This window comes from Scleropages formosus, chromosome 2, assembly GCF_900964775.1.
Source record: "Scleropages formosus chromosome 2, fSclFor1.1, whole genome shotgun sequence".
Lineage (NCBI taxonomy): Eukaryota > Metazoa > Chordata > Actinopteri > Osteoglossiformes > Osteoglossidae > Scleropages > Scleropages formosus.
In genome coordinates this window covers 37184149-37206739 of record NC_041807.1, presented here as the reverse complement: position 1 = coordinate 37206739, position 22591 = coordinate 37184149, and the positions used below count along the sequence as shown (strand labels likewise).

The window sequence follows — 22591 nt, the reverse complement described above, 5'->3', positions numbered from 1 at the left end:
TGCATTCTTTCCAGTTCACGGATCGTGGTGATGGAGCAGTTATCGACGCATCGCGGCAATCCAAGGCAGTCCGACACGAGCGTGAATTTACACGAACCCTCTCGCTCGGGACGCCTTCGAGAGGGACGAGCTGAAGGCCTCAGCAAAATAGAGCAAAACAGGGGGCTTTGTCTGTCAGTGGTTGGGGCCCCGTGAGTGAGTGTGTTTAAGGGGCGCTCTCCTTATCTCAAGACGAACGAAATAGGTTTCATTCAAAGCCATTCTTATCACACTTCCTGTTGGGTTAATGGCGCTTCCTGTCACCGAGGCCTCGGCTGCTCAGCTGGCGCAAGGAGATTCCGCGGCTCCCCCTTACCTGGACTCTCTTCGTGCCGTTGTTGCCCCCGCTTGTGAATTTGTTGACAAAAGGCTCATGACGTGTCCATTTTTAATGCATCAGACGCAACTCTTGCCCCTACCACACCTGCGGCCCCCGACACCTGGCTGAGGCCTAGACGTGCCAGCTTCGCACATCCCGTCCCTTCAATCGCCCCCCGAAATGAGTGGCACTCTTTATCCCCCATGAGTCGACCTGGGAGGGTCCCGTCGGCCTCGGAACGGAGTCACGTTAGCGAGAGACGAGGCGTGGCCCCCGTCACAGGCTGCTTTTACCACACCTCACTCCGCTAACGCTCAGCTGTTCCCGTGACATACAAGGAACAAATGATAAATAAATAAACAACGGCGCATTTCTCTTTTTTTTGTGTGTGTTACACTTCATTTAAGGCACTATAAATCAAAGCTACACCTGGAGAAGGAGTGTTTGCAGGCCTCAACACGGCCTGCACCTCATTAGGCCCGAACAGAGCCTTAGCTACCACTCACCGTACACCCCCCCCCCCAAGCCTAATGTAAGCTGTTTCCCATCTGTTCGTAAAAACGTGCACAATACCTGTATTTTCGATCCCAACAGGCAGCAGACGAACACTCCCTGACCTGAACCTGCACAGAGGATCGCCTCGTTTTTTTTTTTTTTCTTTTTTTTTTTTTTTAGCGGGTGGCTAATTTTCGCTGCACGCCTGGTTAGTTTTCAGTCACTGCTTTCGCACATAAAGTAAAGGCCTGGTCTGTATCACGCTAACATTTAACTCGTAAACCCACAATGTAGCGGTAGCCCTGGCTTCATGGGCTGTTTTAGAGTGCTGTCACACGGGCAAAGACGCTGATCTCCCCCACAGCCAATGCCCGGCTTGGCGCAGCTCTTTTGATGATACAAAGCAATTAAGTACAATTTGAAACGCAGTAATGACCTTTCTTGGAATAATTCGCTCAGAAGGAACCTGCGAAAGTGCAATTAGCTGTTTCTTCTCTGTGAAGTCAAGATCTAAAGTTTGTGCCAAAATTGCAAAATAAAAATTTGCCTGACAAACTAGGTATTTAAAATCGTCGAGGGTTAATTATACATAGAGTCAGTTCTGCCCCGGCGCTTTTTCCTTAACGTGATTGGGATACTTCGCAATAAATTAATAGAGCAACACGGTTTAAATTATGCTTTTTTACGTTTGCATTTACACGTATTCATTCAGCAGATGCTCGGAGTAAAATCCAGAGTGCATTTCATCAACAGAAGGAGAGATCTGGACGCCGAAACGTGATTCCAGAGCACAGTCAATTTGTCGCAATCCACCGTATGAACCCGTCGACATCGAACGAGTAGCTGCGTAAAGGTTCATCCGTTATTCAACTATTTCTTGTCCAGAAATTATTACACATAAACACTTGCGAGTTCAACTTGGGAGTAACGTGATCAGATTCGGATTCCGAAAGCGCAGTTTTTTAATTTCGTGTTTAATTTCGCTCTGCTTTGTTAGCGTAAAACATGGTAAGCGGAGGTGGTATGAGTGTGAAGAAATGTTCTGGTGGCAAAGTGGAGCTCGTGAAAGAAAAGCTGCAACACTACGACAGAAAATGGATATTCTGAAGCACTTTGAAAGAAACTAAAAAACAAATTGTGGCAAAGTGTTCCCCATAGTGTGTGTGTTCCACTGCTGTATGGATGAGTGACCCATTGTAAGTAGTGTATCTAGTAGTGTAAGTCACCGCAGTGAATAAGGTGTGTGGGCTGATAACACTACATAGAGTTCACAGGGAGTTTCTTTAGAGAAAAGCATCTGCTAAATAAATAAATGTAAATGTAAAGTGCGCTGAATTCAGAAAAACTAAACTTCATGTTCTTTATCATTTATTTACTATTTATATCATAATAGATCACGATTTCTGTCAGTTTTGCATTATCTCCTAATTCGGTTTTACTGTGCACTGAATTGTTTCCCAGCTGAAACTTTTTTTTCTAATGCACCTGGCACGATAAGATGTTTCATAGGAACAATGATATATACTAAGGTGTTTATTTCAAAACGAGCAATATGATCAGTAACAGACACCACAACCGAGCTTCTGCTGGTAAATAGAGCTCAGTGGTCGAGGTGGAGCTGTAAACCTCGACCTCGCGTTCGGGTCGCGGGTGCGAGAGCCGCGGAGGCGAGCCTTGCACGTTTCCGCACCTCCGTTAAGCCTCCTCTCAATTACCGTTTGAAACGCGCACACACACACACACACACACACATACACATACACAAAAACAGCCCACTTCTCACCCAGATGTGTTACCGCGTAACACTTTGTCACCTTTCCAAAATCGGAGAAAGAGGAGAGTAAAGAGAGCCTTTTTTAGATGGCACTCTGCCGTTATGATCGTGTGCGGCATGCTGGCATCAGAGCTGTGTATATAATGTCTCGCATTTGTCTGATTTTGCTTGTTTTTGCACACCCTTGCGAGATAGGCCCGCTCGCCAGATTCTGTTATACTTGAACGTGATCATGGGGTGGCAGAGGAAGAGGTCGGAGGTCACCCCTGGTTAGTCTCATTATGACATGTAATTAGAGTAATCTGGGCCGCCGAGTCCCAACTGTCACGACCCGGGAGGATCTGCTACCGCTATCAGGCTCAGCAGGATGGGAAATTAGACCCTTATAAAACCCAGGCTGCACGTTTTCAACTTTAATTACCAGTCAAATACCTCCACCCCATCGCTCCACTTTAACCCCGTGGCAAGGATCTGAGGACGAGCGGAGAGGACTGCCGGGGCACCGCGAACCCGGGATTTCCGCCCATAATTCTCACGTGCCGGCAGTAGAATCTGTGTTATTTCTAGCAATTTCTGAGGAACTGAGGCTCTGGAGGCAGCCAAAGTGGATGTGTATCAGTATCACACACACGAGCGAAATGCAACACTCACTTCAGCACACAAAGTGAGCATTATTATGCGAAAACGGGTTCGACGTCCACTCAACACAACTGGTCACGATTTCAGCTTCTGAACTAATGGTTTTTGGATAGGCAATGCAGCTGTGACCTTGAAATCATCAACCAGAGAAAAATACCAGTCACTTTTTTTAAACAGGACATGTGTACAGAATTTAGATGCTGAAAGTTGTATTTAAGAGAGTCCAGGTAGAGAGAAACATTTTTTCCTTGGTTTTACTACCGTAAATGATGATTAGATGCCTTTCGTGTTTTAAGTTTATGACAATTCATTTATTAATTCACATAGCATCTTTGTCAAAGACAACTTAAAATGGCAGCGATTTTCCCACGGTAATTTTTACCATGTCAGTCGGGGGTCGGAACCTCGATCAAGGGTGCTGTAGCGTAAGTTTGGATTCAAACCAAGGTGCTTAGATTGCAAAGCGAGGGTTCTGACCAATACACCCCCTGTCGCCCCCAGATGTGGTCATATGTCGCATTTATTGAGTCGCACCTGCAGCCTGTTGCAGTGTAGTTCTGAATTTACTTCCAACTGCAAAAGCTGGGCAAGTAAATGTGGATGCGGGAGAAGATGGTTGGAGGACTTTGAGAAGGAGGGGGATGGAGATGCACTTCGGTCCTCCTGGAAACAGTAAGATCACTCAGCCTGTCACCTCGCTGACTTCTTATGTAAAGAGAAGGATGTGAGGATCTGTAAAAGAAGAATTGTGGGGGTCCTTAATGAGGTGCCCTGAGGTACCCCTAATGAGGTACCCACTTCCTGGGGAAAAATCGAGAGTGATGGTTGTGTGTTTAAGTAAGAATATACTTAATAGAAACAAGCCCTCAGGGGAGCTGGTAGTGTGGTCGTTAGAGGTGCTGCTTTTGGACCCAAAGGTTGCAGGTTTGAATCCAACCTCTAGTATGTTAATATTGTAAATCACTTTGGAGGAAAATGTCAGCTAAATGTAGTCCTTCTGCCTCTGTCTCCATGGTTCCTTTGTGAAGGACCTCCATAGTTTAAGACTGTCTCTGGCAGGCAGGATCTGCAATGTGGGGGAGAATTCCTCACCCCCAGCTTGTGCGCGAGGAAGGTGAGGAAGGCCGTTAGGGCTCACTCACAGGCAGCCATCATCGCCTCCCCACGTGTGTCTGGGCCACGTGCTGACTTTCTCGCATGCGCACACACGGCAGGCTTTTGAAGGCAGCCACTGCAGCAGGAGAGCGCCAGCGAGCATCCCCACAAAAAAAAAGGAAAATGAACGACTTTAAGAGCGCATGCGCCACTAAAATTAAGTACGCCTGCAATTTTGCAGAAACCTCGTATCGCGCGCGTGCACGTTTCAGAATTTGTGGCTGATTGACGTGACGGTTTTGTGTGTTTTCCGGACAGGTGGTGGACAGCATGGGCAATGTGAAGTTCTGCGTGGACTCCGGCCTGGAGGGCAACAACAGCTGGCTGAAATACGTCCGCACAGCCCCCACCTACGAGGAGCAGAACCTGGCTGTGTGTCACCTGAATGGGGACCAGGTGAGCGACACTCTTTTACTTACACCCCCCCCACCAACTTCGGGTATGAAGGCCGTCATAGGTCTGCAGCCGTTTCAACCGTTTCTCACCTGTCCTGTCTCTTTAACAGCAGACTTTACCGATTATGACTCATTCTGTAAATACCGCTGCCTTCACTCAGAAAGACGTTTTATTGTGGGTCTAAGTCTGTTCGGCTACAGAGTCCTTCAAAGGAAGTGATTCATGTAGGAAGGAGCGAAAAAAAGCAACAATCTTAAGTTTTATTATCATTTTCCTGTCTCCAGAAGCTCTGTGTTTCATACATTCAAAGTCGGCCCAGGAATCTTCTAGATAAACGGCCTGGGTAATAAAGAAAGCCGAGCTTTAAAATGTTCAATCGCTGCGGCGCGGAGCTGAGCGACTCAAAAAAAGCGCTCACTCCGTGTGAGCTGAAGGCCAATGTGTCCTCCATCGCCGTCGAGCGACCCAGTAGTGTGTTAGATCCCGACACAGCGGCTCCCTTTTTTGTCGAGGATGGTCGGTGTCAAAGGGGACGGCTTCCCGGAGCCTTTGTTGTGGCGCATCAGAGGCGCTGGGGCCTTCCGCTGGTGTTAGCATTGATGTTCGGAGGCTCGGGGTACGAGCGCGGCACAAAGACGGGGCGAACGGGATCAAAGGCACGCGGCCACCAGCTGACCTCAAATAGCCGAGCGCTCATTTCTGAAACACAGCACCATCAGAGACCGGCACAGACAACACACCAACCATACTGTCCTGAGCTGTACCGCTACAATGAAATACTTGTCTTTCTTTCTTTTTTTTTGTCTTTTTTAAAAGTTTTTTCTGCTGTTGCCTGTATTATGTGTTTTTATGGACAATGTCTTATCATTTATTTACTAACACTGCCGAGGACTAAAATACATAATTCATCAAAGTTAGCGCCGTCCCGGGGGTTATGGCCATAAATTTCTCATGCAACAGCGTGCGGAGTCTGCAAACACCGAGCAAATGCGTAACTTTTTAATACACGGACGGGTTGTTTGCTCGTTTCAGCGGTAATCTAATAGCATGCTCAGGGACGCATGTTACAGTATTCATAACCATCGAAGTTGTTCCGTACGAGTCTCTTAACCAAAGCTGTTTGAATAATTTCATTTTGAAAGTTTTGGCACAAAAGAGCGGCGTGGGAATGCAGATTTGTTGGAATACCGATTGAAGTGTTCATCACAAAATAAATTATACTGAAGAATAGTAAAAATAAACATTAATTGGACTGCATTTATACTTGTTAGAGCTTCTTTGAAGGACACATACACCACAAAATGAATATGCATTTGTTCAGAGCACACATTTTCATGATATGGAAGTAAATGCTGTGATGCTGATACGTATTTCACTCATGTCACATAATGAATATAAACAGATTTATGAGTATTTCCGCTTCAACTTTAGTTTAACTGCTCTTTGTGGGTCCCACCCAGCACCCCTCACTATTTTTTTCTGCCAGAGTCAAAAATGCGTTATCTCAAGTATCTACAGTTACACACACACACACACACACACACACACACACGACTTCAGTAATGGCCACAAAAATGTCTTTACGTTAAGGATTTCAGGAAATTACTTAGTGGCTTAGTGTATTATGCAAAACATTCTGAATTATGATTTTATTTTTTATTGGTTAAAGATCTCACTCAAAGGTTCAACTCCTTGGCTTACAGACCAGTTGGATGAAGTTTACGGTACAAGATGGGTCGAGGCCCACAGCTCTGTTCTGTGTCCTCAGTGTTGGTCCTGAAGGAGGATCATTGACCTCCGACCCCGGCAGTCCTGCTTTCTCGAGATGCTCTTAAGTGGTTTGTCAAAACAAGGGAGGCGCCAAGCAGATCTCACTACTGGGGGGTGGGGGGTGGTGCGCTAAAGTAAGGCATGAGCAGGTTGTGTGTTTTCACTGCAGGCTTCTGTAGTAATTCACTGAAGAAGCTTGTGTGTGTGTGTGTGTGTGTGTGTGTGTGTGTCTGCGCGCGTCCTCTTGTGGGGGGGACAAGAGAGGACAAGAGCTTGGACAAGGTGCACCATCCAACTGTTGGCTTCCTTTAAAGAGTCTCCGCCATAACTCCATACACATCATGCATCATTTCTTTTTAATGTGCATATACAATAAGCGGCGAACGCGCACGTGCCAGTGATCACTCCTAAACGGCAGGGTGACAAGCGGTGAAAAAAAGGGGGTGTCGCGTTAGCCGAGACGTCGAGCTGGTGCGGAGGAGGGGTTGGGGGGTCGCGACAGCTTGCAGCTGAGGCACGGCGGAGCGTGTCCACCTCCGTCACGCCGTCACCGCGCCGCGACTCCCGAGCGCGCGTCCGCGAGCACCTCTGATCTTCAGCCGAGGCGGCGCGCGGAAACAGAATCCGCCGGTCCTTAACGCTCCTCGGCGGGGGGTTGGGGGGGGGGGGTGGATTATGTTGCGTCTTGGCATTGACGGATGACGCATCTGCCCCGGACACTTGAAAGCACTGAGAGGAGGTCAAGATGTTTTCTCCGAGTTCTGTCAAAACTCGGGAGATTTACTGTATGGGCATCTTGCCGCGGTGAACGCGCACAAGGGGCACGCGGGCGGGGGGCTGGGGGAAGGCCCCCCCCCCCGGTTCTCCGCAGTCGGGACTAACGAGTCCCGGGACCTCCGCCACCGGGGGACGTCATCCCGCCCCAAAGTGTCTCCACCATTGTCTGCCTTCATTGTCTCCGCGCGACAAACGACGACATTATTTGTCTTCCGACCTGATCAAAGCGATTTGTTTTTCCCCTTCTTTTTCTTTTATTTTCAAACAATTTGATTTCATCCATCCCTTATCAATAATCGCTTGTCCGGTGCAGGGTCGCGTCGGCAAGGTTTTTTTTTTTTTTTGCCCTCTTACATGTCATGATCGAAATAGAAATGTTATTTACATTATACTAAATTCCTTACATTTGTAATGATATCGTAAAAATATATTCATTATTCAAGAGAAGATACAGAGGAAAGACATGATTTAAAAATACGGCTTTTAATTTTTCTGCCTTGTTTTTTTTTCTGAGTACGTATATAATCATGGGCAAAAACATATTTAGGACGGAAAGTGTCGAGACAAAAAGACACGAGTAACAGTTGCGAAAACAAAGGTACTGGAATAATTTGTATCCACTACAAACGAAACAATAATTGTTTAAAAGATAAAATGTACTCCTTCATAAATTTGCATTAAAAGTTGGGCAACGTTCTATCAGTTCCTCCTTGGTATGTGTGTGTGTGTTTGCTCAGTTAGACGCTCCGTGCTCCACTTTTCCGTCTCCATCCCGCGGAGCCCCGCGCGCGCACTTCTGTACCGCAGCGCTTCGCCGGGTGTTGCGGGACGGACGTGAACGCGCGTGTTCGCGAAACCGGGGGGGAGCCGGACAGGTAACATGTGGAGACAGGTGCGCCGGGACTCCCCCCCGTTCGGACCCGCCGAGACATTCGGAGGAGCGGGGGGGGAAGGGGGGGGGGGCAAGACGTGCGCGCTCGTCCTCGGTGACAGATCGATGCCGGCGGCGGGGCGGGCGGGGAGGGGTCTGCGCGCGGATCAGCCGCTCCTCTCCGCGGAGATAAGAGGGGAGGAGTGACTGGCCCGACTCGCTCCGCGCGCTCCCGGGGGGCAATAAGGGGGGGGGATCACTAAATGAGGGCAGAGCCCAGCGCGTCACACGCGTCCGCGGACACGCCGGAGAGCGCACCGGACAGAGAGCGCGCGCGCGCGCACACGGCCCGCCTCGGACCCGGACACCGCCGCTCCGCCTCGCGCCGGCTCGCGCCTCGTCACGGTGCTATGGGCTGCGTGGTGAACTCCACGGGGACACGCGTGGGGACGGGAGTGGGGACAGGAGCAGGAGTGCGACTGCAAGTGGAGGCCGTGAGATCAAGAGCTCAACTTTCACAGATCCACCGCCTTACGGAGAGCACCAAGGTCAGACAGTAATAATAATAATAATAATAATAATAATAATAATAATAATAATAATAATAACAAATGTGCGTGTGTGCCGTTGCTCTCCGTCTCAGGCCGAATGGTGCTTCGACTCACTTTTTAATTCTGCTCTCGTGTGAACCGCTGGTCGCGTGTCTGTGTGTTGGCGACGAGCGCCCCCCTGAGGCCGTAAGCGCCACTGCCCCGTGCGCCGAAACGCTCCTTTTTAAAATATTTCTTTTTTTTTTTTGCTTTTTTCACTTTAATCGCCGTGATTTTACTGTACAGTGATTTTTCTCTTTTACACACCATTATTTCAGCGCACACTGAATTCTCAGTTTTTACACCGTTTGTACACCGTTTACATGCCGCGCTTTGCTTTCGCGTTCGCTCAGCCCACACTGCGGATAGTGGCGGTTGCGGAAGCACATGAAATACTTTTGTTGAATTTTGGCTGTCAGTCTCCGGAATGAAAGGCTGATGTGAATGATGAAATATTGGAAATATTTGTAAATTTATGTTTATTAATGATGATCATGATATGTTGCTTGCAGTCATGACCCCTGCTTTCTGTGGTTTGATTTGTTACAACATATAACACATATTGCTGTTCTGGTCCAACTCACTCCGTATGTGGTTCCGAACTCCAGTGTTGTGTGACACTGTTCCCTTTTATTCTGCTGTTTCCTTGAATTTTCTCATTTCCCTTTAAGCTTCACATTTCCTAAAATCGCATTTAACGCTCGAAAGGTCAACAGCACAAAACTGCCTTTCATTTTTACAAAACTTTAACAATTATACACATTCATATATTTATGCAAATTAGAGATTGACAATGATTATGTATAGAAAAATTAATAAATGAAATTAATCGTTTAATAAAATTTTACTTGCCTTTGGACCATTTAATTTTTAATAATTAATGTTAACAAACTAATTCGTGTCATTAATTGCAAAACACCAATTGTCACTAATAATATATTATTATTATCATCATTATTAATATTAATAATAATCATAATAAGAATTAATTATTTGCAGCTCGTCTCAGCGCAGCGACATTAGACATTAAAACGATTGAAAGATTTTACTCGAATTACCCAACAAATACAACCTTGATTATTCCTACAAATAAGAATAAAATCTATGCAGTATAATTTAATTAAATGTTATTCTCAACTTTTTCTCACAATTATTTAATAAAATTGGAATTTTGCGATAACAACGGCACAATAAATTCTTTTATGAAAATATATATGACAATTCTATATTCGGCAGTCGCGGAGCTGTGACTATAGTCAAATAGATTAGATCAAAGTCATTATTATTATTATTATTATTAAGTTTTTTTTACGGGACATGAAACGGGTTTTCCGAAGCACTTTCAGTGTGTGTCAGGCAGGGAGGTTGTTGTTCTTGTGTAGTGCGTTTAATAATGCATAAATTGTACTTTTGCTGAGATTTTTGCTGTACGTCGCTTTGGACAAAAGCGTCTGCTAAATGAATAAATGTAAATGTAACGTCTGAATCCTTCACTGCTGTGTGTGAACGCTGTGTGTTTATTACCGTGTGTGTGTGTGTGTGTGTGTTCCGCAGATTTACTACAAGGCCATAAGGGATATCGACGCTGGGGAGGAGCTCCTGGTTTTCACCAAGGACGGAGTCTTCCCGGAGGAGTCCATGGCCCCCAACGTGGAGGGTGAGACAGGCGCGCGGACGCGCGCGCGCACACACACACACACACACACACACACACACACACACACACACCGCTTTCCGTGCTACTGCCTTAGAGAGCGCAAGTTGCTCTTATACCCCAGTTATTGCAGAAAGGTACATTTAAAAATGTTTCTCACACCTTTTACTCCCGAAACACACAAAACGCATCTGTGTGTCTCCAATAAATAACGCGTTTGCACTTCACACGGACACACTCAGTAATAAATATACTGTATATAACTATATGTATATAACACGGATTTATTGCACAGCAAAAATCACAATTTTAAAAAAACACAATTTATACGTTTTCTTTTAGCACATTTTCAGCTCCTTCATAAGAAGGTGAAGCTTTAAATGTGAAAATAAGGGCTTTGCTGCAGAGCTCGAAATCCTTCACATATATCCAGTACTGTGTTTGTACAGTGGCATTTGTGCAGGTTTGTCAAGCAAAAAATAAAATAGATTAATAACTGGAATTATTGAATATTTAATTCTTTCCCTTATTTTTATTGTTCTTGTTATTACGTTTTATTAATACAGCCAAAATTAAATGTTTACTATGAGCAGACCAATAAGTTCCATGCATCATTGAAGGTAAAAGAGTGACAAAATTTCTACAGCTGTTTTTTTTTTTTAATTTCTTTAGGCATTTTTTTTATCCTGTAAACATGAACTTGACTTCTGCAAGACAATTTTAGCAAATATTCAAGGCTGCAAATTTTACAGTAGACACGTCTGTATAACTGATTTTCTTCAAGTATTTTAAGATTTTATGCTGTGGTACCTTTTTTCCACCCAATAGATGTTGGGATTTCTAAATTTCTTTATTGTATCTTTCATTTTTCTCTGCAGTTAAATGTTTAATTTTGCAGGAACTCAGACAGGCTGTGCAAATTTAAAGGCTGCATCATTCATTTCACTGCTCCTATAAAATATATTTTAAAAAAAAAAGAGGGCAGAGAGTCCCATACTGTGGTAAAACATTTTACACCTGGCTGCGTCCACCCTCGGTCCATCGCGGTGTTTTACCCGAACGGGGAACCAGCATTTCTCCGGTTGTCCTTAGAGAAGCTGGACGCCCTTCTGCAGGGTCCTGCCTCTGTGCTCTGCTTTGTCTAAAGTGGGCTTGTCAGGTACACTCTTACACTGCTGTGTTGTGTTTCTCCTGATTTGAGGACCAGGGGGTAGAAAGTATGATTACATTTTCCTTGTCATGGGCAATAAAAAGCAGCCCAGACAGCGTGAGCCTTTCCGTGAGCCGCGGACATTGTGTTGCGGGCTCAAAATGTTTGCCCAGAAAGATAGGTATCTTCTGATGTGAGTGCCAAAAAGCAGGGGTGAGCGGCACACACACACCCCCACCCCCACCGCCCCCCAGCGCCCCCCTCCCCAGCCCGCCCGGGCCCACCCCGCTCCTCGCCGCAGCTTATCAGGCCTGGAATTCGGAACGGGGCTCGAGGAGTCTCCGGAGACCTCACCCATGCACGCAGATTAGTCACTAAACGGCCCGTAATTGTGCTCCCCGTACTTCTCTGAAAGAGCTATTAGTCTCCCATTTATTTTTTCTTTAACATTCCTCCTTTGTCCCGAGTGTTACCGATGGAACAAAAAGATAATGTGGCACAATTATTTCAAAGGCCGCTAGCCCTTCCACCCAGCCTCACCCCCCTCCGCCGCCCCATCCAGGACCCCCCCCCACCTCCACCCGTGCTTCCAGCACTTATGCTTTTTTTTTCTTTTAAAACACCCAAGTTGGGACGACATCTCTGGTGCGTTTCGAACCGAGGAAAACAATCGCATTTTGTGTAGCTGCACGGGATGGGATGCCGAGTTCCCTCCCCGCATTAAGAACCAGTGACCCGGTCCTGGCGCTAAACCAGACTTGACATGAACTCCCCTTTATAGATAAATGGTTAACCTGCAATAAAGGCCTCGGTATTAAATATGTGCTTTATAACCTTCAGATGGAGGGCTGTTTTGCACCCACCCCAAAGTGCGTGGCTCAGCCATGAAAAAGCGTCTGCGCCCAGACTAAGTTCTAAGTTTAGGATGGAACGCGACCAAGTCGAGTGTGTTTAAAGGTGAAATACGCCGATTTGGGGGCTTTGGCCGGGGTTTTACGAGCCCCTTGGGCCCGAGAGTTCTGGTTCCCCCTGCTGCGGCCGCCCAGCCGGCATGAGGAGGGGGCTCCGAGCGTTAGCAGGGTGGCCATGTGCCACCTCCACCCCCCTACACACACACTCACACACGAGTCACTCCCGTGGAAAATGTACAACTCAGCACCGAGTGTTTGACTTGGCACCCTGGTCAGGATGCTGCCACAGAATAGCCGCTCCCCGTATAATAATTTGACCTTGGTCACGAAAATTTATTATCCATATTAAAGATGCTCAATGTACACCGGGAAACCGGGGCAACGATTTGTGTTTTCCAGCCAGCAAGCCAACCAGAGTGACCGGTTGCGCTTAATTTAATTACCACGGTACTAATTAAGGGGCGAGCTGAAGCTGCATTTTATCGTTAATTGATTTTATTGTTGCGCTTAGATGTAGAGCGAGGAAGTGTCGTCCGGAACGTTTGTTACACGCTTTTAATTGGATACTCAGTGAGACAGAGGGGCGCATTTATTAATTGATTGTTTTAATTATGCAGTAATTGCGAAAAAGTATTTATTGGTTTATCGAGTGTGTTTGTTTAGCGTCGTCCCGTTTATGAGCTGGCATTTAGCATCTGTATTTAAAAGACAGGGAGAGCGGTTAAAGACCAGAGCAGGCACTTCCTATTACGCAAGAGGTTTCTGTGCAATTTTTTCGAGTCGGAAAGCCGCCTCTTTTTTTATTGTCGCATTGTGACAGTTGATGATATTAATTAACATTAATAATCATAGTCTTCAGATAGTGTTTAATGAGACAATGAGGCGTGAGGCCTTCGGGCGCCGTGACGTCCATTGTGTTTGCCTGCTGCCCGCAGACGAGCAGACGTACCGGTGCGAGGACTGCGACGAGCTCTTCCCGTCCAAGCCGGACCTTCGGCGGCACCAGAAGTACTCATGCAACAGCGCCGGCTCCATCTTCGAAACGCTCAACAAGGACTTCAAACAGGAGCGGGAGGACCCCGACGAACCCGTGCACGAGTGCAAGGACTGCGAGAAGATCTTCCCCAACGAGTACAGGTGAGCCCACGACCCTCGTCCGCTCGCCCTCCCGCTGCCCAGACCTCGAAGCCGTGGCACATACTACTCAAAGTCACGACTAGCATTTTGGTGTAATTTTACATTCATTCGTTTAGCAGACGCTTTTGTCCAAAGCGACGCGCATCTCAGAGAAAATACAATTTGTGCAGTACGTTAATTTTGAGCACAGCTGAGGGCATCCGGTTGGTGAGGAGTTCCAACAAATGGCGTTTTCGGGCACGGTGAACCTGCGGGTAATCGTTCCATTCGTTGTGTTCCCCCTCCCTTCCGTAGCCTCGGCCAGCACATGATTGTCCACACGGAGGAGCGTGAGTACAAGTGTGACCAGTGCCCCAAAGCCTTCAACTGGAAGTCCAATCTCATCCGTCATCAGATGTCCCACGACAGCGGCAAGCGGTTTGAGTGCGAGAATTGCGACAAGGTACACAAAGTGCACTTTCCCTCTTCGCCCTAAAAAAACAAACCGAGAAACCGCGCGTAAGAAACGAGCAAAAAAAAAAAAAAGCAGAGTATTTGTTCTCAATCCGCTTCGTGCCGTTTTCGTTTCGCCCCTCCCCGCCGCGGCAGGTCTTCACGGACCCCAGCAACCTACAGCGACACATCCGCTCGCAGCACGTGGGGGCGCGCGCTCACACCTGCCCGGAGTGTGGCAAGACCTTCGCCACCTCCTCCGGGCTCAAGCAGCACAAGCACATTCACAGCAGTGTCAAGCCTTTCATCTGTAAGTGCGAGCCGCCGTGCCTAGGCCTCAGATATAATTACCCAAAGGCTTCCCGTCTAACACCATCCCGAGCCGGTGACAGCCATAACGTTATAGGTCAGAGCACTCGATGAAATCCGACAGCAACCTGTTTCGCTCTTCCTCCCTCTCCTGCTGTGTGCACCCCCCCCCCACACTCCCTCCACCCCCCTGTGGTTCGCTTGTTTGTTTTTCTCCCGAGAGGCCGTCACCCTTTTCTATGGCAAATGCAGATTTGACATGTAAAGGTAAACGTGCCTGGCCTGGCTTCCCCGTTGGCGGGTGCGAAACACGCCATTTCCCCACTCGTCCTTTGCTTCGCTTTGTCGCGTCCCCTTTCTCTGTCTCTGCGTCTTTGTGTGTCTGTGTTCTGCATCTGCACAAATGCATTATACACTTCTGTAAGCCTTAAATAATGATGCTGATATGCCTTTCATAAAAATGTAACCTTAAGAGCAATGCATTTACAGTTATGTAGTTTCTTGTGATCAGTATGACGACTAGTGTCTGTAATAAATGAGTGTGTCAGGTGGTGCTGCCTTTCAACGTTAGGATTGTAAAAAAAATCAATATCTGATTCTTTGAATAAGAAGGCAAAACAGATGTTTGAGTCTTTGAATAAGCATGCACGACTAATATTCAATTCTTTGAATTAGCATGAACTGTTAGTACTCGATTCTTGCATGCACAGTTCAAGTAGAGCACCATTTGACTTGAGCAGGGAAGTAGCTGTGATGATGATGACAACCCGGCGTTGTGCGAGCGAGGAAGTAACCAAAGCTTTGTGGGCTGTGTGTTCCCTCAGGCGAGGTGTGTCACAAGTCCTACACGCAGTTCTCCAACCTTTGCCGCCATAAGCGGATGCACGCGGACTGCCGCACCCAGATCAAGTGCAAGGACTGCGGGCAAATGTTCAGCACTACCTCCTCCCTCAACAAGCATCGCCGCTTCTGCGAGGGCAAAAACCATTACAGCCCCGGGGGCATGTTCGCCGCCGGCATCCCCATGACCTCCAGCCCTATCATGGGCAAGACAAAATCGCACCATGGCCTCAACCACACCGGACTGGGGTTCGGCGATTACTTTCCCTCACGACCGCACCATGCGGGGCTGCCCTTCTCCCCGAGCGGCCCCGCGTTCCCCGCTTTACCCCACGGCTTCCCCGGTATCTTTCCCCCTTCGCTGTACCCCAGGCCCCCTCTCCTGCCCCCAAACCCCTTACTGAAAACCCCGCTGGGTGGCAGCCAGGAGGGGAAGATCCCCGCCGGGCCCCTGGATCAACCCGCCCTGTCTATGGTCTCCTCGGCGAACAACAACGGGGCCGGCAGCCACAGCAACCCCTCTGACGAGAAGCCCGAGCACAAGTTGGACGCGCCCTACGCCGATGGCAAATCCAAGCTTAAGGTGAGCGACATGTCGGACGCGAGCGACCTGGAGGATGTCAACACCACCAGCGGCACTGACCTGGACACCACCACCGGCACCGTGTCGGGCTCAGACCTAGACAGCGACGCCGAGAGCGAGCGCGAACGCGACAAGGCCCGCCGAAAGGCCGCGGCCGAGCCCAAGCAGGACGACGTCAGCAGCAGCTCCGTGTCTGTCTCCAGCTCGGCCCACCTACCCTGCGACAGGCCTTTCATTTCCTCCCAGCATTCCTTTTTCCCTCCACCAGACGAGCAGGCCTTGCCAGCCACTGGTGCTGCCACTGACTCCATTAAGGCCATTGCCTCCATCGCTGAGAAGTACTTTGGTCCCGGCTTCATGGGTCTGCAAGAGAAGAAGATAGGCTCTCTTCCGTACCATTCTATGTTCCCCTTCCAGTTCTTGCCCAACTTCCCACACTCCTTATACCCCTTCACGGACCGGGCTCTCAACCCCGGTGTTTTCTTCAAGGCGGAGCCCAAGTCTCCTCGGGACCACCCGCAGAAGATTGGTGCCCCGCCGGGCTCGGAGTCGCCTTTTGACCTCACCACCAAGCCCAAGGAGATCAAGCCTCCCCAGCCTGCCAGCAAGCCACCTGCCCCCCTAAGTGCCCCCGCCCTGGGCGGGGAGGAACAGCCACTGGACCTCAGCATTGGTAGCCGCAGCCGAGCCAACCACAATGGCAACACCCCTGAGCAGCGCCGGAACCATGTGTATGGCGACAGCAAAGTTGTGTCCAAGGATGACCCGCCCAGCCTGCCACAACCCCAGCCCCAAGCTCTCCACCAGCCCCCGCTGCCCCAGCACCAGCAAGCCCTGCCCCAGCCCCCCCAGCCCCAGCAGCAACCCCCACTGCATTACGCTAAGCCCTCCCCATTTTTCATGGACCCAATCTACAGGTATTTCAGCCCGAGTTGATCAAAAATTACACCAGCAGTCAACGTAGCCGTCAACTCAATGTGAAGAGGTTACCTTTGTTAAGAAAAGCGGTGCAAGTAGCATAGGGTTTGTTTTGTGTAGAGGTGTGTGGACGTCCCCGTCTTCTCAAAGTTGTGCCATGAGAGGGTGGTCTAGCCTCTGACCTTCGTACGTAACCCTTTGTCCTGTTGTCCAGCAGGGTGGAGAAGAGGAAACTGATTGACCCAGTGGGAGCTCTTAAGGAGAAGTATCTGAGGCCTTCTCCGCTGCTCTTTCACCCTCAGGTAAGACAGAAGCTCAACATTTGTACCGATTAAAACAGATGAACAGGAGCTAACAGAGACCAACAAGAGCCAGTACAAGTCAATACAGGGCAACAGCACCCAACACAAGTCAAGATGTGTCAACACTGACCAAAACTCATCAACACCAAAAAACAGCAACCAATGCGGGCTAAGAACATCAGCAGAAATATACAGTGCAACCACCACCACCAACACCACCACCACCACCACCACCACACACACACACACACACACTGTCCATAACCGCTTGTCCCAAGCGGAGTTGCAGCGAACTGGAGCCTAACCCGGCAACATAGGGTACAAGGCTGGAGGGGGAGGGGGTGCCAGTCCACCACAAGGCACCCCAAGAAGGACTCGAACCCCAGACCCACCGTACAACCACCAATACAGATCTATACCGAACAACCAACAGAGAACAAGATACATCAACAGAGATCAACCTCAACCAATACATATCAACACCATCCAACGGAGGCCAAAACGAGACAGCAGAGAACCAAGACACATCGATGCCATCCAACAAAACTCAACCCAGATCAACACAAACCATCACTGGCCAATGCATGCTACAACTCATCACCACTGAAGAATAATAACAACACAGATTTATATTGACTAACATAAACCAGGACACATCAACATCAGCCAACAGCATCCAGTATGGATCAACACATCAAGACATATCAACATGAAGTTTCAAACACAGTTCAGCACAAACCAGCACCCAACATAACACTTTTTGACATCGATCAACCCACCAATTCCAGTAACCGCTTATCCCAAGCGGGGTCGCGGCAAGCCAGAGCCTGGACCGGAGACACTGGGCACAAGGCTGAAGGGGGGGACACACCCTGGGTGGGACGCCAGTCTATCGCAGGGCCACAACTAGTCACTCAGCCGGGCAAAAGTACTGGAGCAATTGCAGGGTAAGCTCCTTGCTCAAGGGCACTACAGCTAGACGCAGGGATCAAACCAGCAACCTGCGGAGCCAAAGTCAGCCGCGCCAACCACGACGCCACCAGCCACCCCTTAACATCAGTCAGCAAGGCCCAAGAAAGACCAAGACAAACAGACACTGACTCATTTTATCCATTTCAAATCAACTGTCCTGCACAAACTGGTAACAACCGATCCAGACCAGCACTCCAACAGAGACCAATAGAAATCATCACAAATACCACCATTTCACTGGCTGAATGGCCTGATGGGATCCAATGCATCCCTGTCATCACACTGAAGAGGTAACATCCTATCGCATGTAAAGAGAGACCTTTAAAATAACCGTCGTGGACAACAGGCCTGGGAACCGTTCATGTCTGACATTATTGGACTCATTTTACAGGCAATTAATTTCTAATAATGAGCTAATGTGCATATTTATTTTTAAGCACTTTACAACACTTTCCATCAACTTTTTTTTTTTTTTTTTTTTTTAAACACTGCACTATTTGGTACGAAATTTTCCAGAAAACTGTCCAACGGAGTTCTGCTTCTCGCTCTCAAGAACAGCATTGCCAGTTATTTGCGGCGGAGAAGAACAGCCAGCTTTCATCCACACCCTCACCGCGTTGGAATAGCGATGTCAATAATGACAATGCTCGTAGTAATAAGCTCGAGAATTAGCGCGCTCTATCCCACGGACCACTCCGTACTGCTAAACTTAGTCATGGCATTGTTTCTCCACGCTGCTTCTGTTGGAGCGGAGAGCTAACAACTTCCTATAATTTTTCTTCCCTGGCTGGCTAGATAATGCCGGCTTGTCCATCAGGGACATCCTGTGTTTGTGTTCTTGGAGAATAGGGGCTCTTGTTGGGAACAAGCTTTATCTGACCTGGAAATCTGGTGCTCTATCAATAGCCCCCCCCCCCCCCCCCATCACGTCTGGGTGGCATGGGGACAGCTGGTATCGACAGGACTCCGGGCTGTGACAGTGCCGACACGACAAGGCCCACCTGCCTGGACCCCCCCCCCCCCCCCCCCCGCCCCCAGGGTCAGTCCTGTGGCGGAATCCTTCACTGGCGAGTCTCCCGATGATGTGGGCCTTTTCCCAACGACATCTTTTTTATGTCAAGTGTCCCCCGGAGCTGAGTCAGAGGTGTTTGTTTTGTAAGGCGATCTGTCAATAGGACCCTCTCATCCATGTCCTGGAGGACGTCTCGATGCCGCGAAACAGTGGAAAATGTCAAGGTTAAACCTGAAGCGGTTTCTCCCTCTCTCTCGCTCTCTCTCTCTCCCTCCCTTTTCTCCTGGCCACGAGTTTGTAAAGGTTATAAAGCACGAACTGAAAGCGATCACGAAGGCGGGGAGTGATCATAGCACAATGGCTTCGCTAATCAGCCAGGCTGTGAAATTAAGACACGGTTCAGACATGAATAAATAAAATGAGACGGCATGTCTGTCTCCATGCCGCAGCATATTCCAAAGCAGGAAGGATGTAAGATGTTTTTGGCAGCCGGGTGCTCGGCCAGACGTTTGTTCCCAGCCTGTCGGGGAAGCAGTATCAGCAAGGGGTATCTTAAACTATATTGTATGGTCCACGCACGGCGCTCAATGGCTCTTTCAGGATGGCTGCGGTGGCTTCTCTGAGAGACGGCTTGGGAACAAAGTCCCCGACTGCCGCTGTTCCCCAGGGGCCACTCGAGTTGCTGTGTGAACGTGCGATAGGTCAGGGAGGTGACTCCCAGCAGCACAATCGAGAGCTGACCTTCTGATATACAACTTCCTCCTGCTTCGCACTCGTTCCGGAGTGATGCAATGACCGCGCCGCTCGGGGAGAGCCGACCACCTCGTCATTGTGCTCCGCTGCAGGCAGGGCCAGCTGGCACGGGGTCCTCATGTTGCTCTGCCCACCCCATCAGCGAGCACAGCCGCAACTAGCTCCGTCTACTGTACATCTAACACGGAGACTGAACACAACCATCTCCATCTACTGTTCTACCAACACTGTTTGAGCAAACAACCATCTCCATATAGAGTTGTACCAACACTCAGACAACCATCTCCATCTACTGTTCTACCAACACAGTTCAAGCACACAATCATCTCCATCTACTGTTCTACCAACACTCAGACAACCATCTCCATCTACTGTTCTACCAACACAGTTCAAGCACACAATCATCTCCAGCTTCTGTTCTATCAACACTCAACCATCTCCATCTACTGTTCCATCAAGTCAGACAACCATCTCCATCTACTGTTCTACCAACACAGTTCAAGCACACAATCATCTCCAGCTTCTGTTCTATCAACACTCAACCATCTCCATCTACTGTTCTACCAACATTTTTCAAGCACACAATCATCTCCGTCTACTGTTCTGCCAACACTCAGACAGCCATCCCCATCTAGTTTGTATCAGCACTGAGTAAGCAGACAACTGTCTCCATCCACTACCCCACCAGTCAGTTCTTTATCCTCTTGGTAAACACTGTGTTCATAATTGTGGTTTTACTGTGTACCTGTCAGACAGTTAGTTTGGGGCCTGGAACAACTTTATGCACATACCAAATAGGGTTTATTATAACTTACTGTATTATTAAGAATGACTTTGAATGTGAAATCCAGAGCTGAACGTGCACACTTGTTTGTGACTGTACTCAGCATTCAGTAATCCCATTCCTGCGCCGTCTGCACAACTGAGTCTTTGTCAAAAGTGTTCTGGGGAGGTAACCAGTTCAAGGGTACACCGCCGTTGCCTCTTGTGGGATGTGAACCTGCCACAGAGTGGCATCTGCATCCAAACCACCCACCAGTTCCTCTCCCTCCCTCAGATGTCTGCCATGGAGAACATGACGGAAAAGCTGGACAGCTTCAACCCCCTGAAGCTGGATGGCCCGGGCTCCCTGGCGCACTCTTCTCACCCACTGTTCAGCTTCCGTTCCCCACCCCCCTCGCTCCCAGACGCCATCCTGCGCAAAGGCAAGGAACGTTACACCTGCAGGTACGGTACTGTGGGGGGGGTCCCTTACGCTGAGCTTCATGATTAACATGGGATTGCTGCCTTCTACTGGTTGAACAGTGAACTGCTCACCGAATGATGAACAGCATACGTATATTTATATGTGTGTGTGGATATATATATATTTTTTGGGCGGGATGATGGGAAACATTGGAAAAAGGCTGTAGAAGTTCTATCTGCACCACTGAGAACACCACATTTCCCCGAATGGGGGCAGTTTCATTAACATGAACGTGTCGAGCGCCGCATTCGTCACGCGGAAAGCCACCCTCGCCGAAACCTGGCGGAGAGGGAGTTACTTCATTAACTTTGTCCACTCAGATTAAGTGTAAGGGGGGGGCGGGGGTTCTCATTTCAAAAGAACTGCGCAGGAAATGACAAACGACTCAAAGCAAAGCATGAAAAAAAAGGCATAATTTGAGGGGAGAAAATGTATGTTGATTATAATTCGCGTCTGGTTAGGATTATGTGTAAAAGTGGAAATGGCCCTGTGCTTTCTGCCCACAGGTACTGTGGGAAAATCTTTCCCAGGTCGGCTAATCTCACCAGGCACTTGCGGACGCACACAGGGGAGCAGCCTTACAGGTAAGGGGCGTCCAACGGAAACAACGCGCTCCCTCGCGCCGCACGGCCACCCTCGCGCCTTCCTGCCCCGTTCGTCTCCGCTCCGGCGTTCGTCGGGCCGCCGAAAACGCACTCGAGTCGCTTCCTTGGCTCGGCCCGGATTCCGCACGCAGAAGGCACGGAACAGGATAAATACGCCCTTTCTGTTTACATATACACAACACACGATACGCGGCCCAGCCGAGTGTCCCGCGCCAGAGGCGAGGGCGCGAGCGAAAGAGGAGGAAGATTGATTCTGTCTGTGCAGATGTGACCGAGCCGGGGAGCCGGCTCTGGACAATGTTGGGCTGTAATAGCACCCAGAGGAGCCCACCCCCCCCCACGTGCACTTCGCTTATGGGCCCCGTTAATTATCATTGATTCGGCTCCCCACCAGATGCGCTCGTGGGCGAGGGGGGCGGCCAGCGGGCCGCGATGGCCAACGTCAGCGCACTTTTGACAGGGCAGCTCTTGGGGGGGGGGGGGGGATCCAGCACTTTGAAACTCGCCCACCACTGCACACACACACACACACACATAGACATGTTCGCACACACCCTCATCCCTGCTCCTGGGCTCCCCAGGTTTTCCAGAAGCAATCTGTCATGATGAAGTAAGTTCTGGACAGGGGAGTGCTGGAGGGTGGAGGAGAGCAAACTGGACAGGGGAGCGGCAGGGCGGGGGAGCTCACGCTCTACACACGGCTAGAAGACGAAGACTCAGTTTAGACTGGATTACACTCGGTTACACTCAGCAAGCGTTCGGTGGCAGCATCGGAAGGGAAACGCTTCCTCATGGGGGCTCAGGGGAGGGTAGAAAGGCAGACTCCATGTGTCCAAACTTTCCCTGCTTTTATTTCCGTCTCCAGAGCCGATGCATAAAAACTAAAACTAAATTTTATGTTGAACACGCAAAAATGTGCATGTAGAAGTATGCAAAAGGACA

The 22591-nt window shown here is 49.0% G+C and overlaps 1 protein-coding gene across 5 annotated transcripts in view; it reads left to right on the top strand.

Moving 5' to 3' along the window:
- Nucleotides 1–22591, top strand: part of prdm16 (PR domain containing 16) — a 219842-nt gene that overhangs the window by 184411 nt on the left and 12840 nt on the right. For 2 of the 5 annotated variants that reach the window (XM_029246830.1, XM_029246834.1), the window contains exons 4-12: nt 4680–4817; nt 10380–10482; nt 13476–13677; nt 13972–14119; nt 14266–14515; nt 15243–16758; nt 16974–17061; nt 20856–21025; nt 21551–21628. In XM_029246830.1, the coding sequence (XP_029102663.1) occupies nt 4680–4817; nt 10380–10482; nt 13476–13677; nt 13972–14119; nt 14266–14515; nt 15243–16758; nt 16974–17061; nt 20856–21025; nt 21551–21628 (2693 nt within the window). The remainder of the gene's footprint in view (nt 1–4679; nt 4818–10379; nt 10483–13475; nt 13678–13971; nt 14120–14265; nt 14516–15242; nt 16759–16973; nt 17062–20855; nt 21026–21550; nt 21629–22591) is intronic. The other 3 variants (XM_029246835.1, XM_029246832.1, XM_029246831.1) reach the window with 3 other exon arrangements.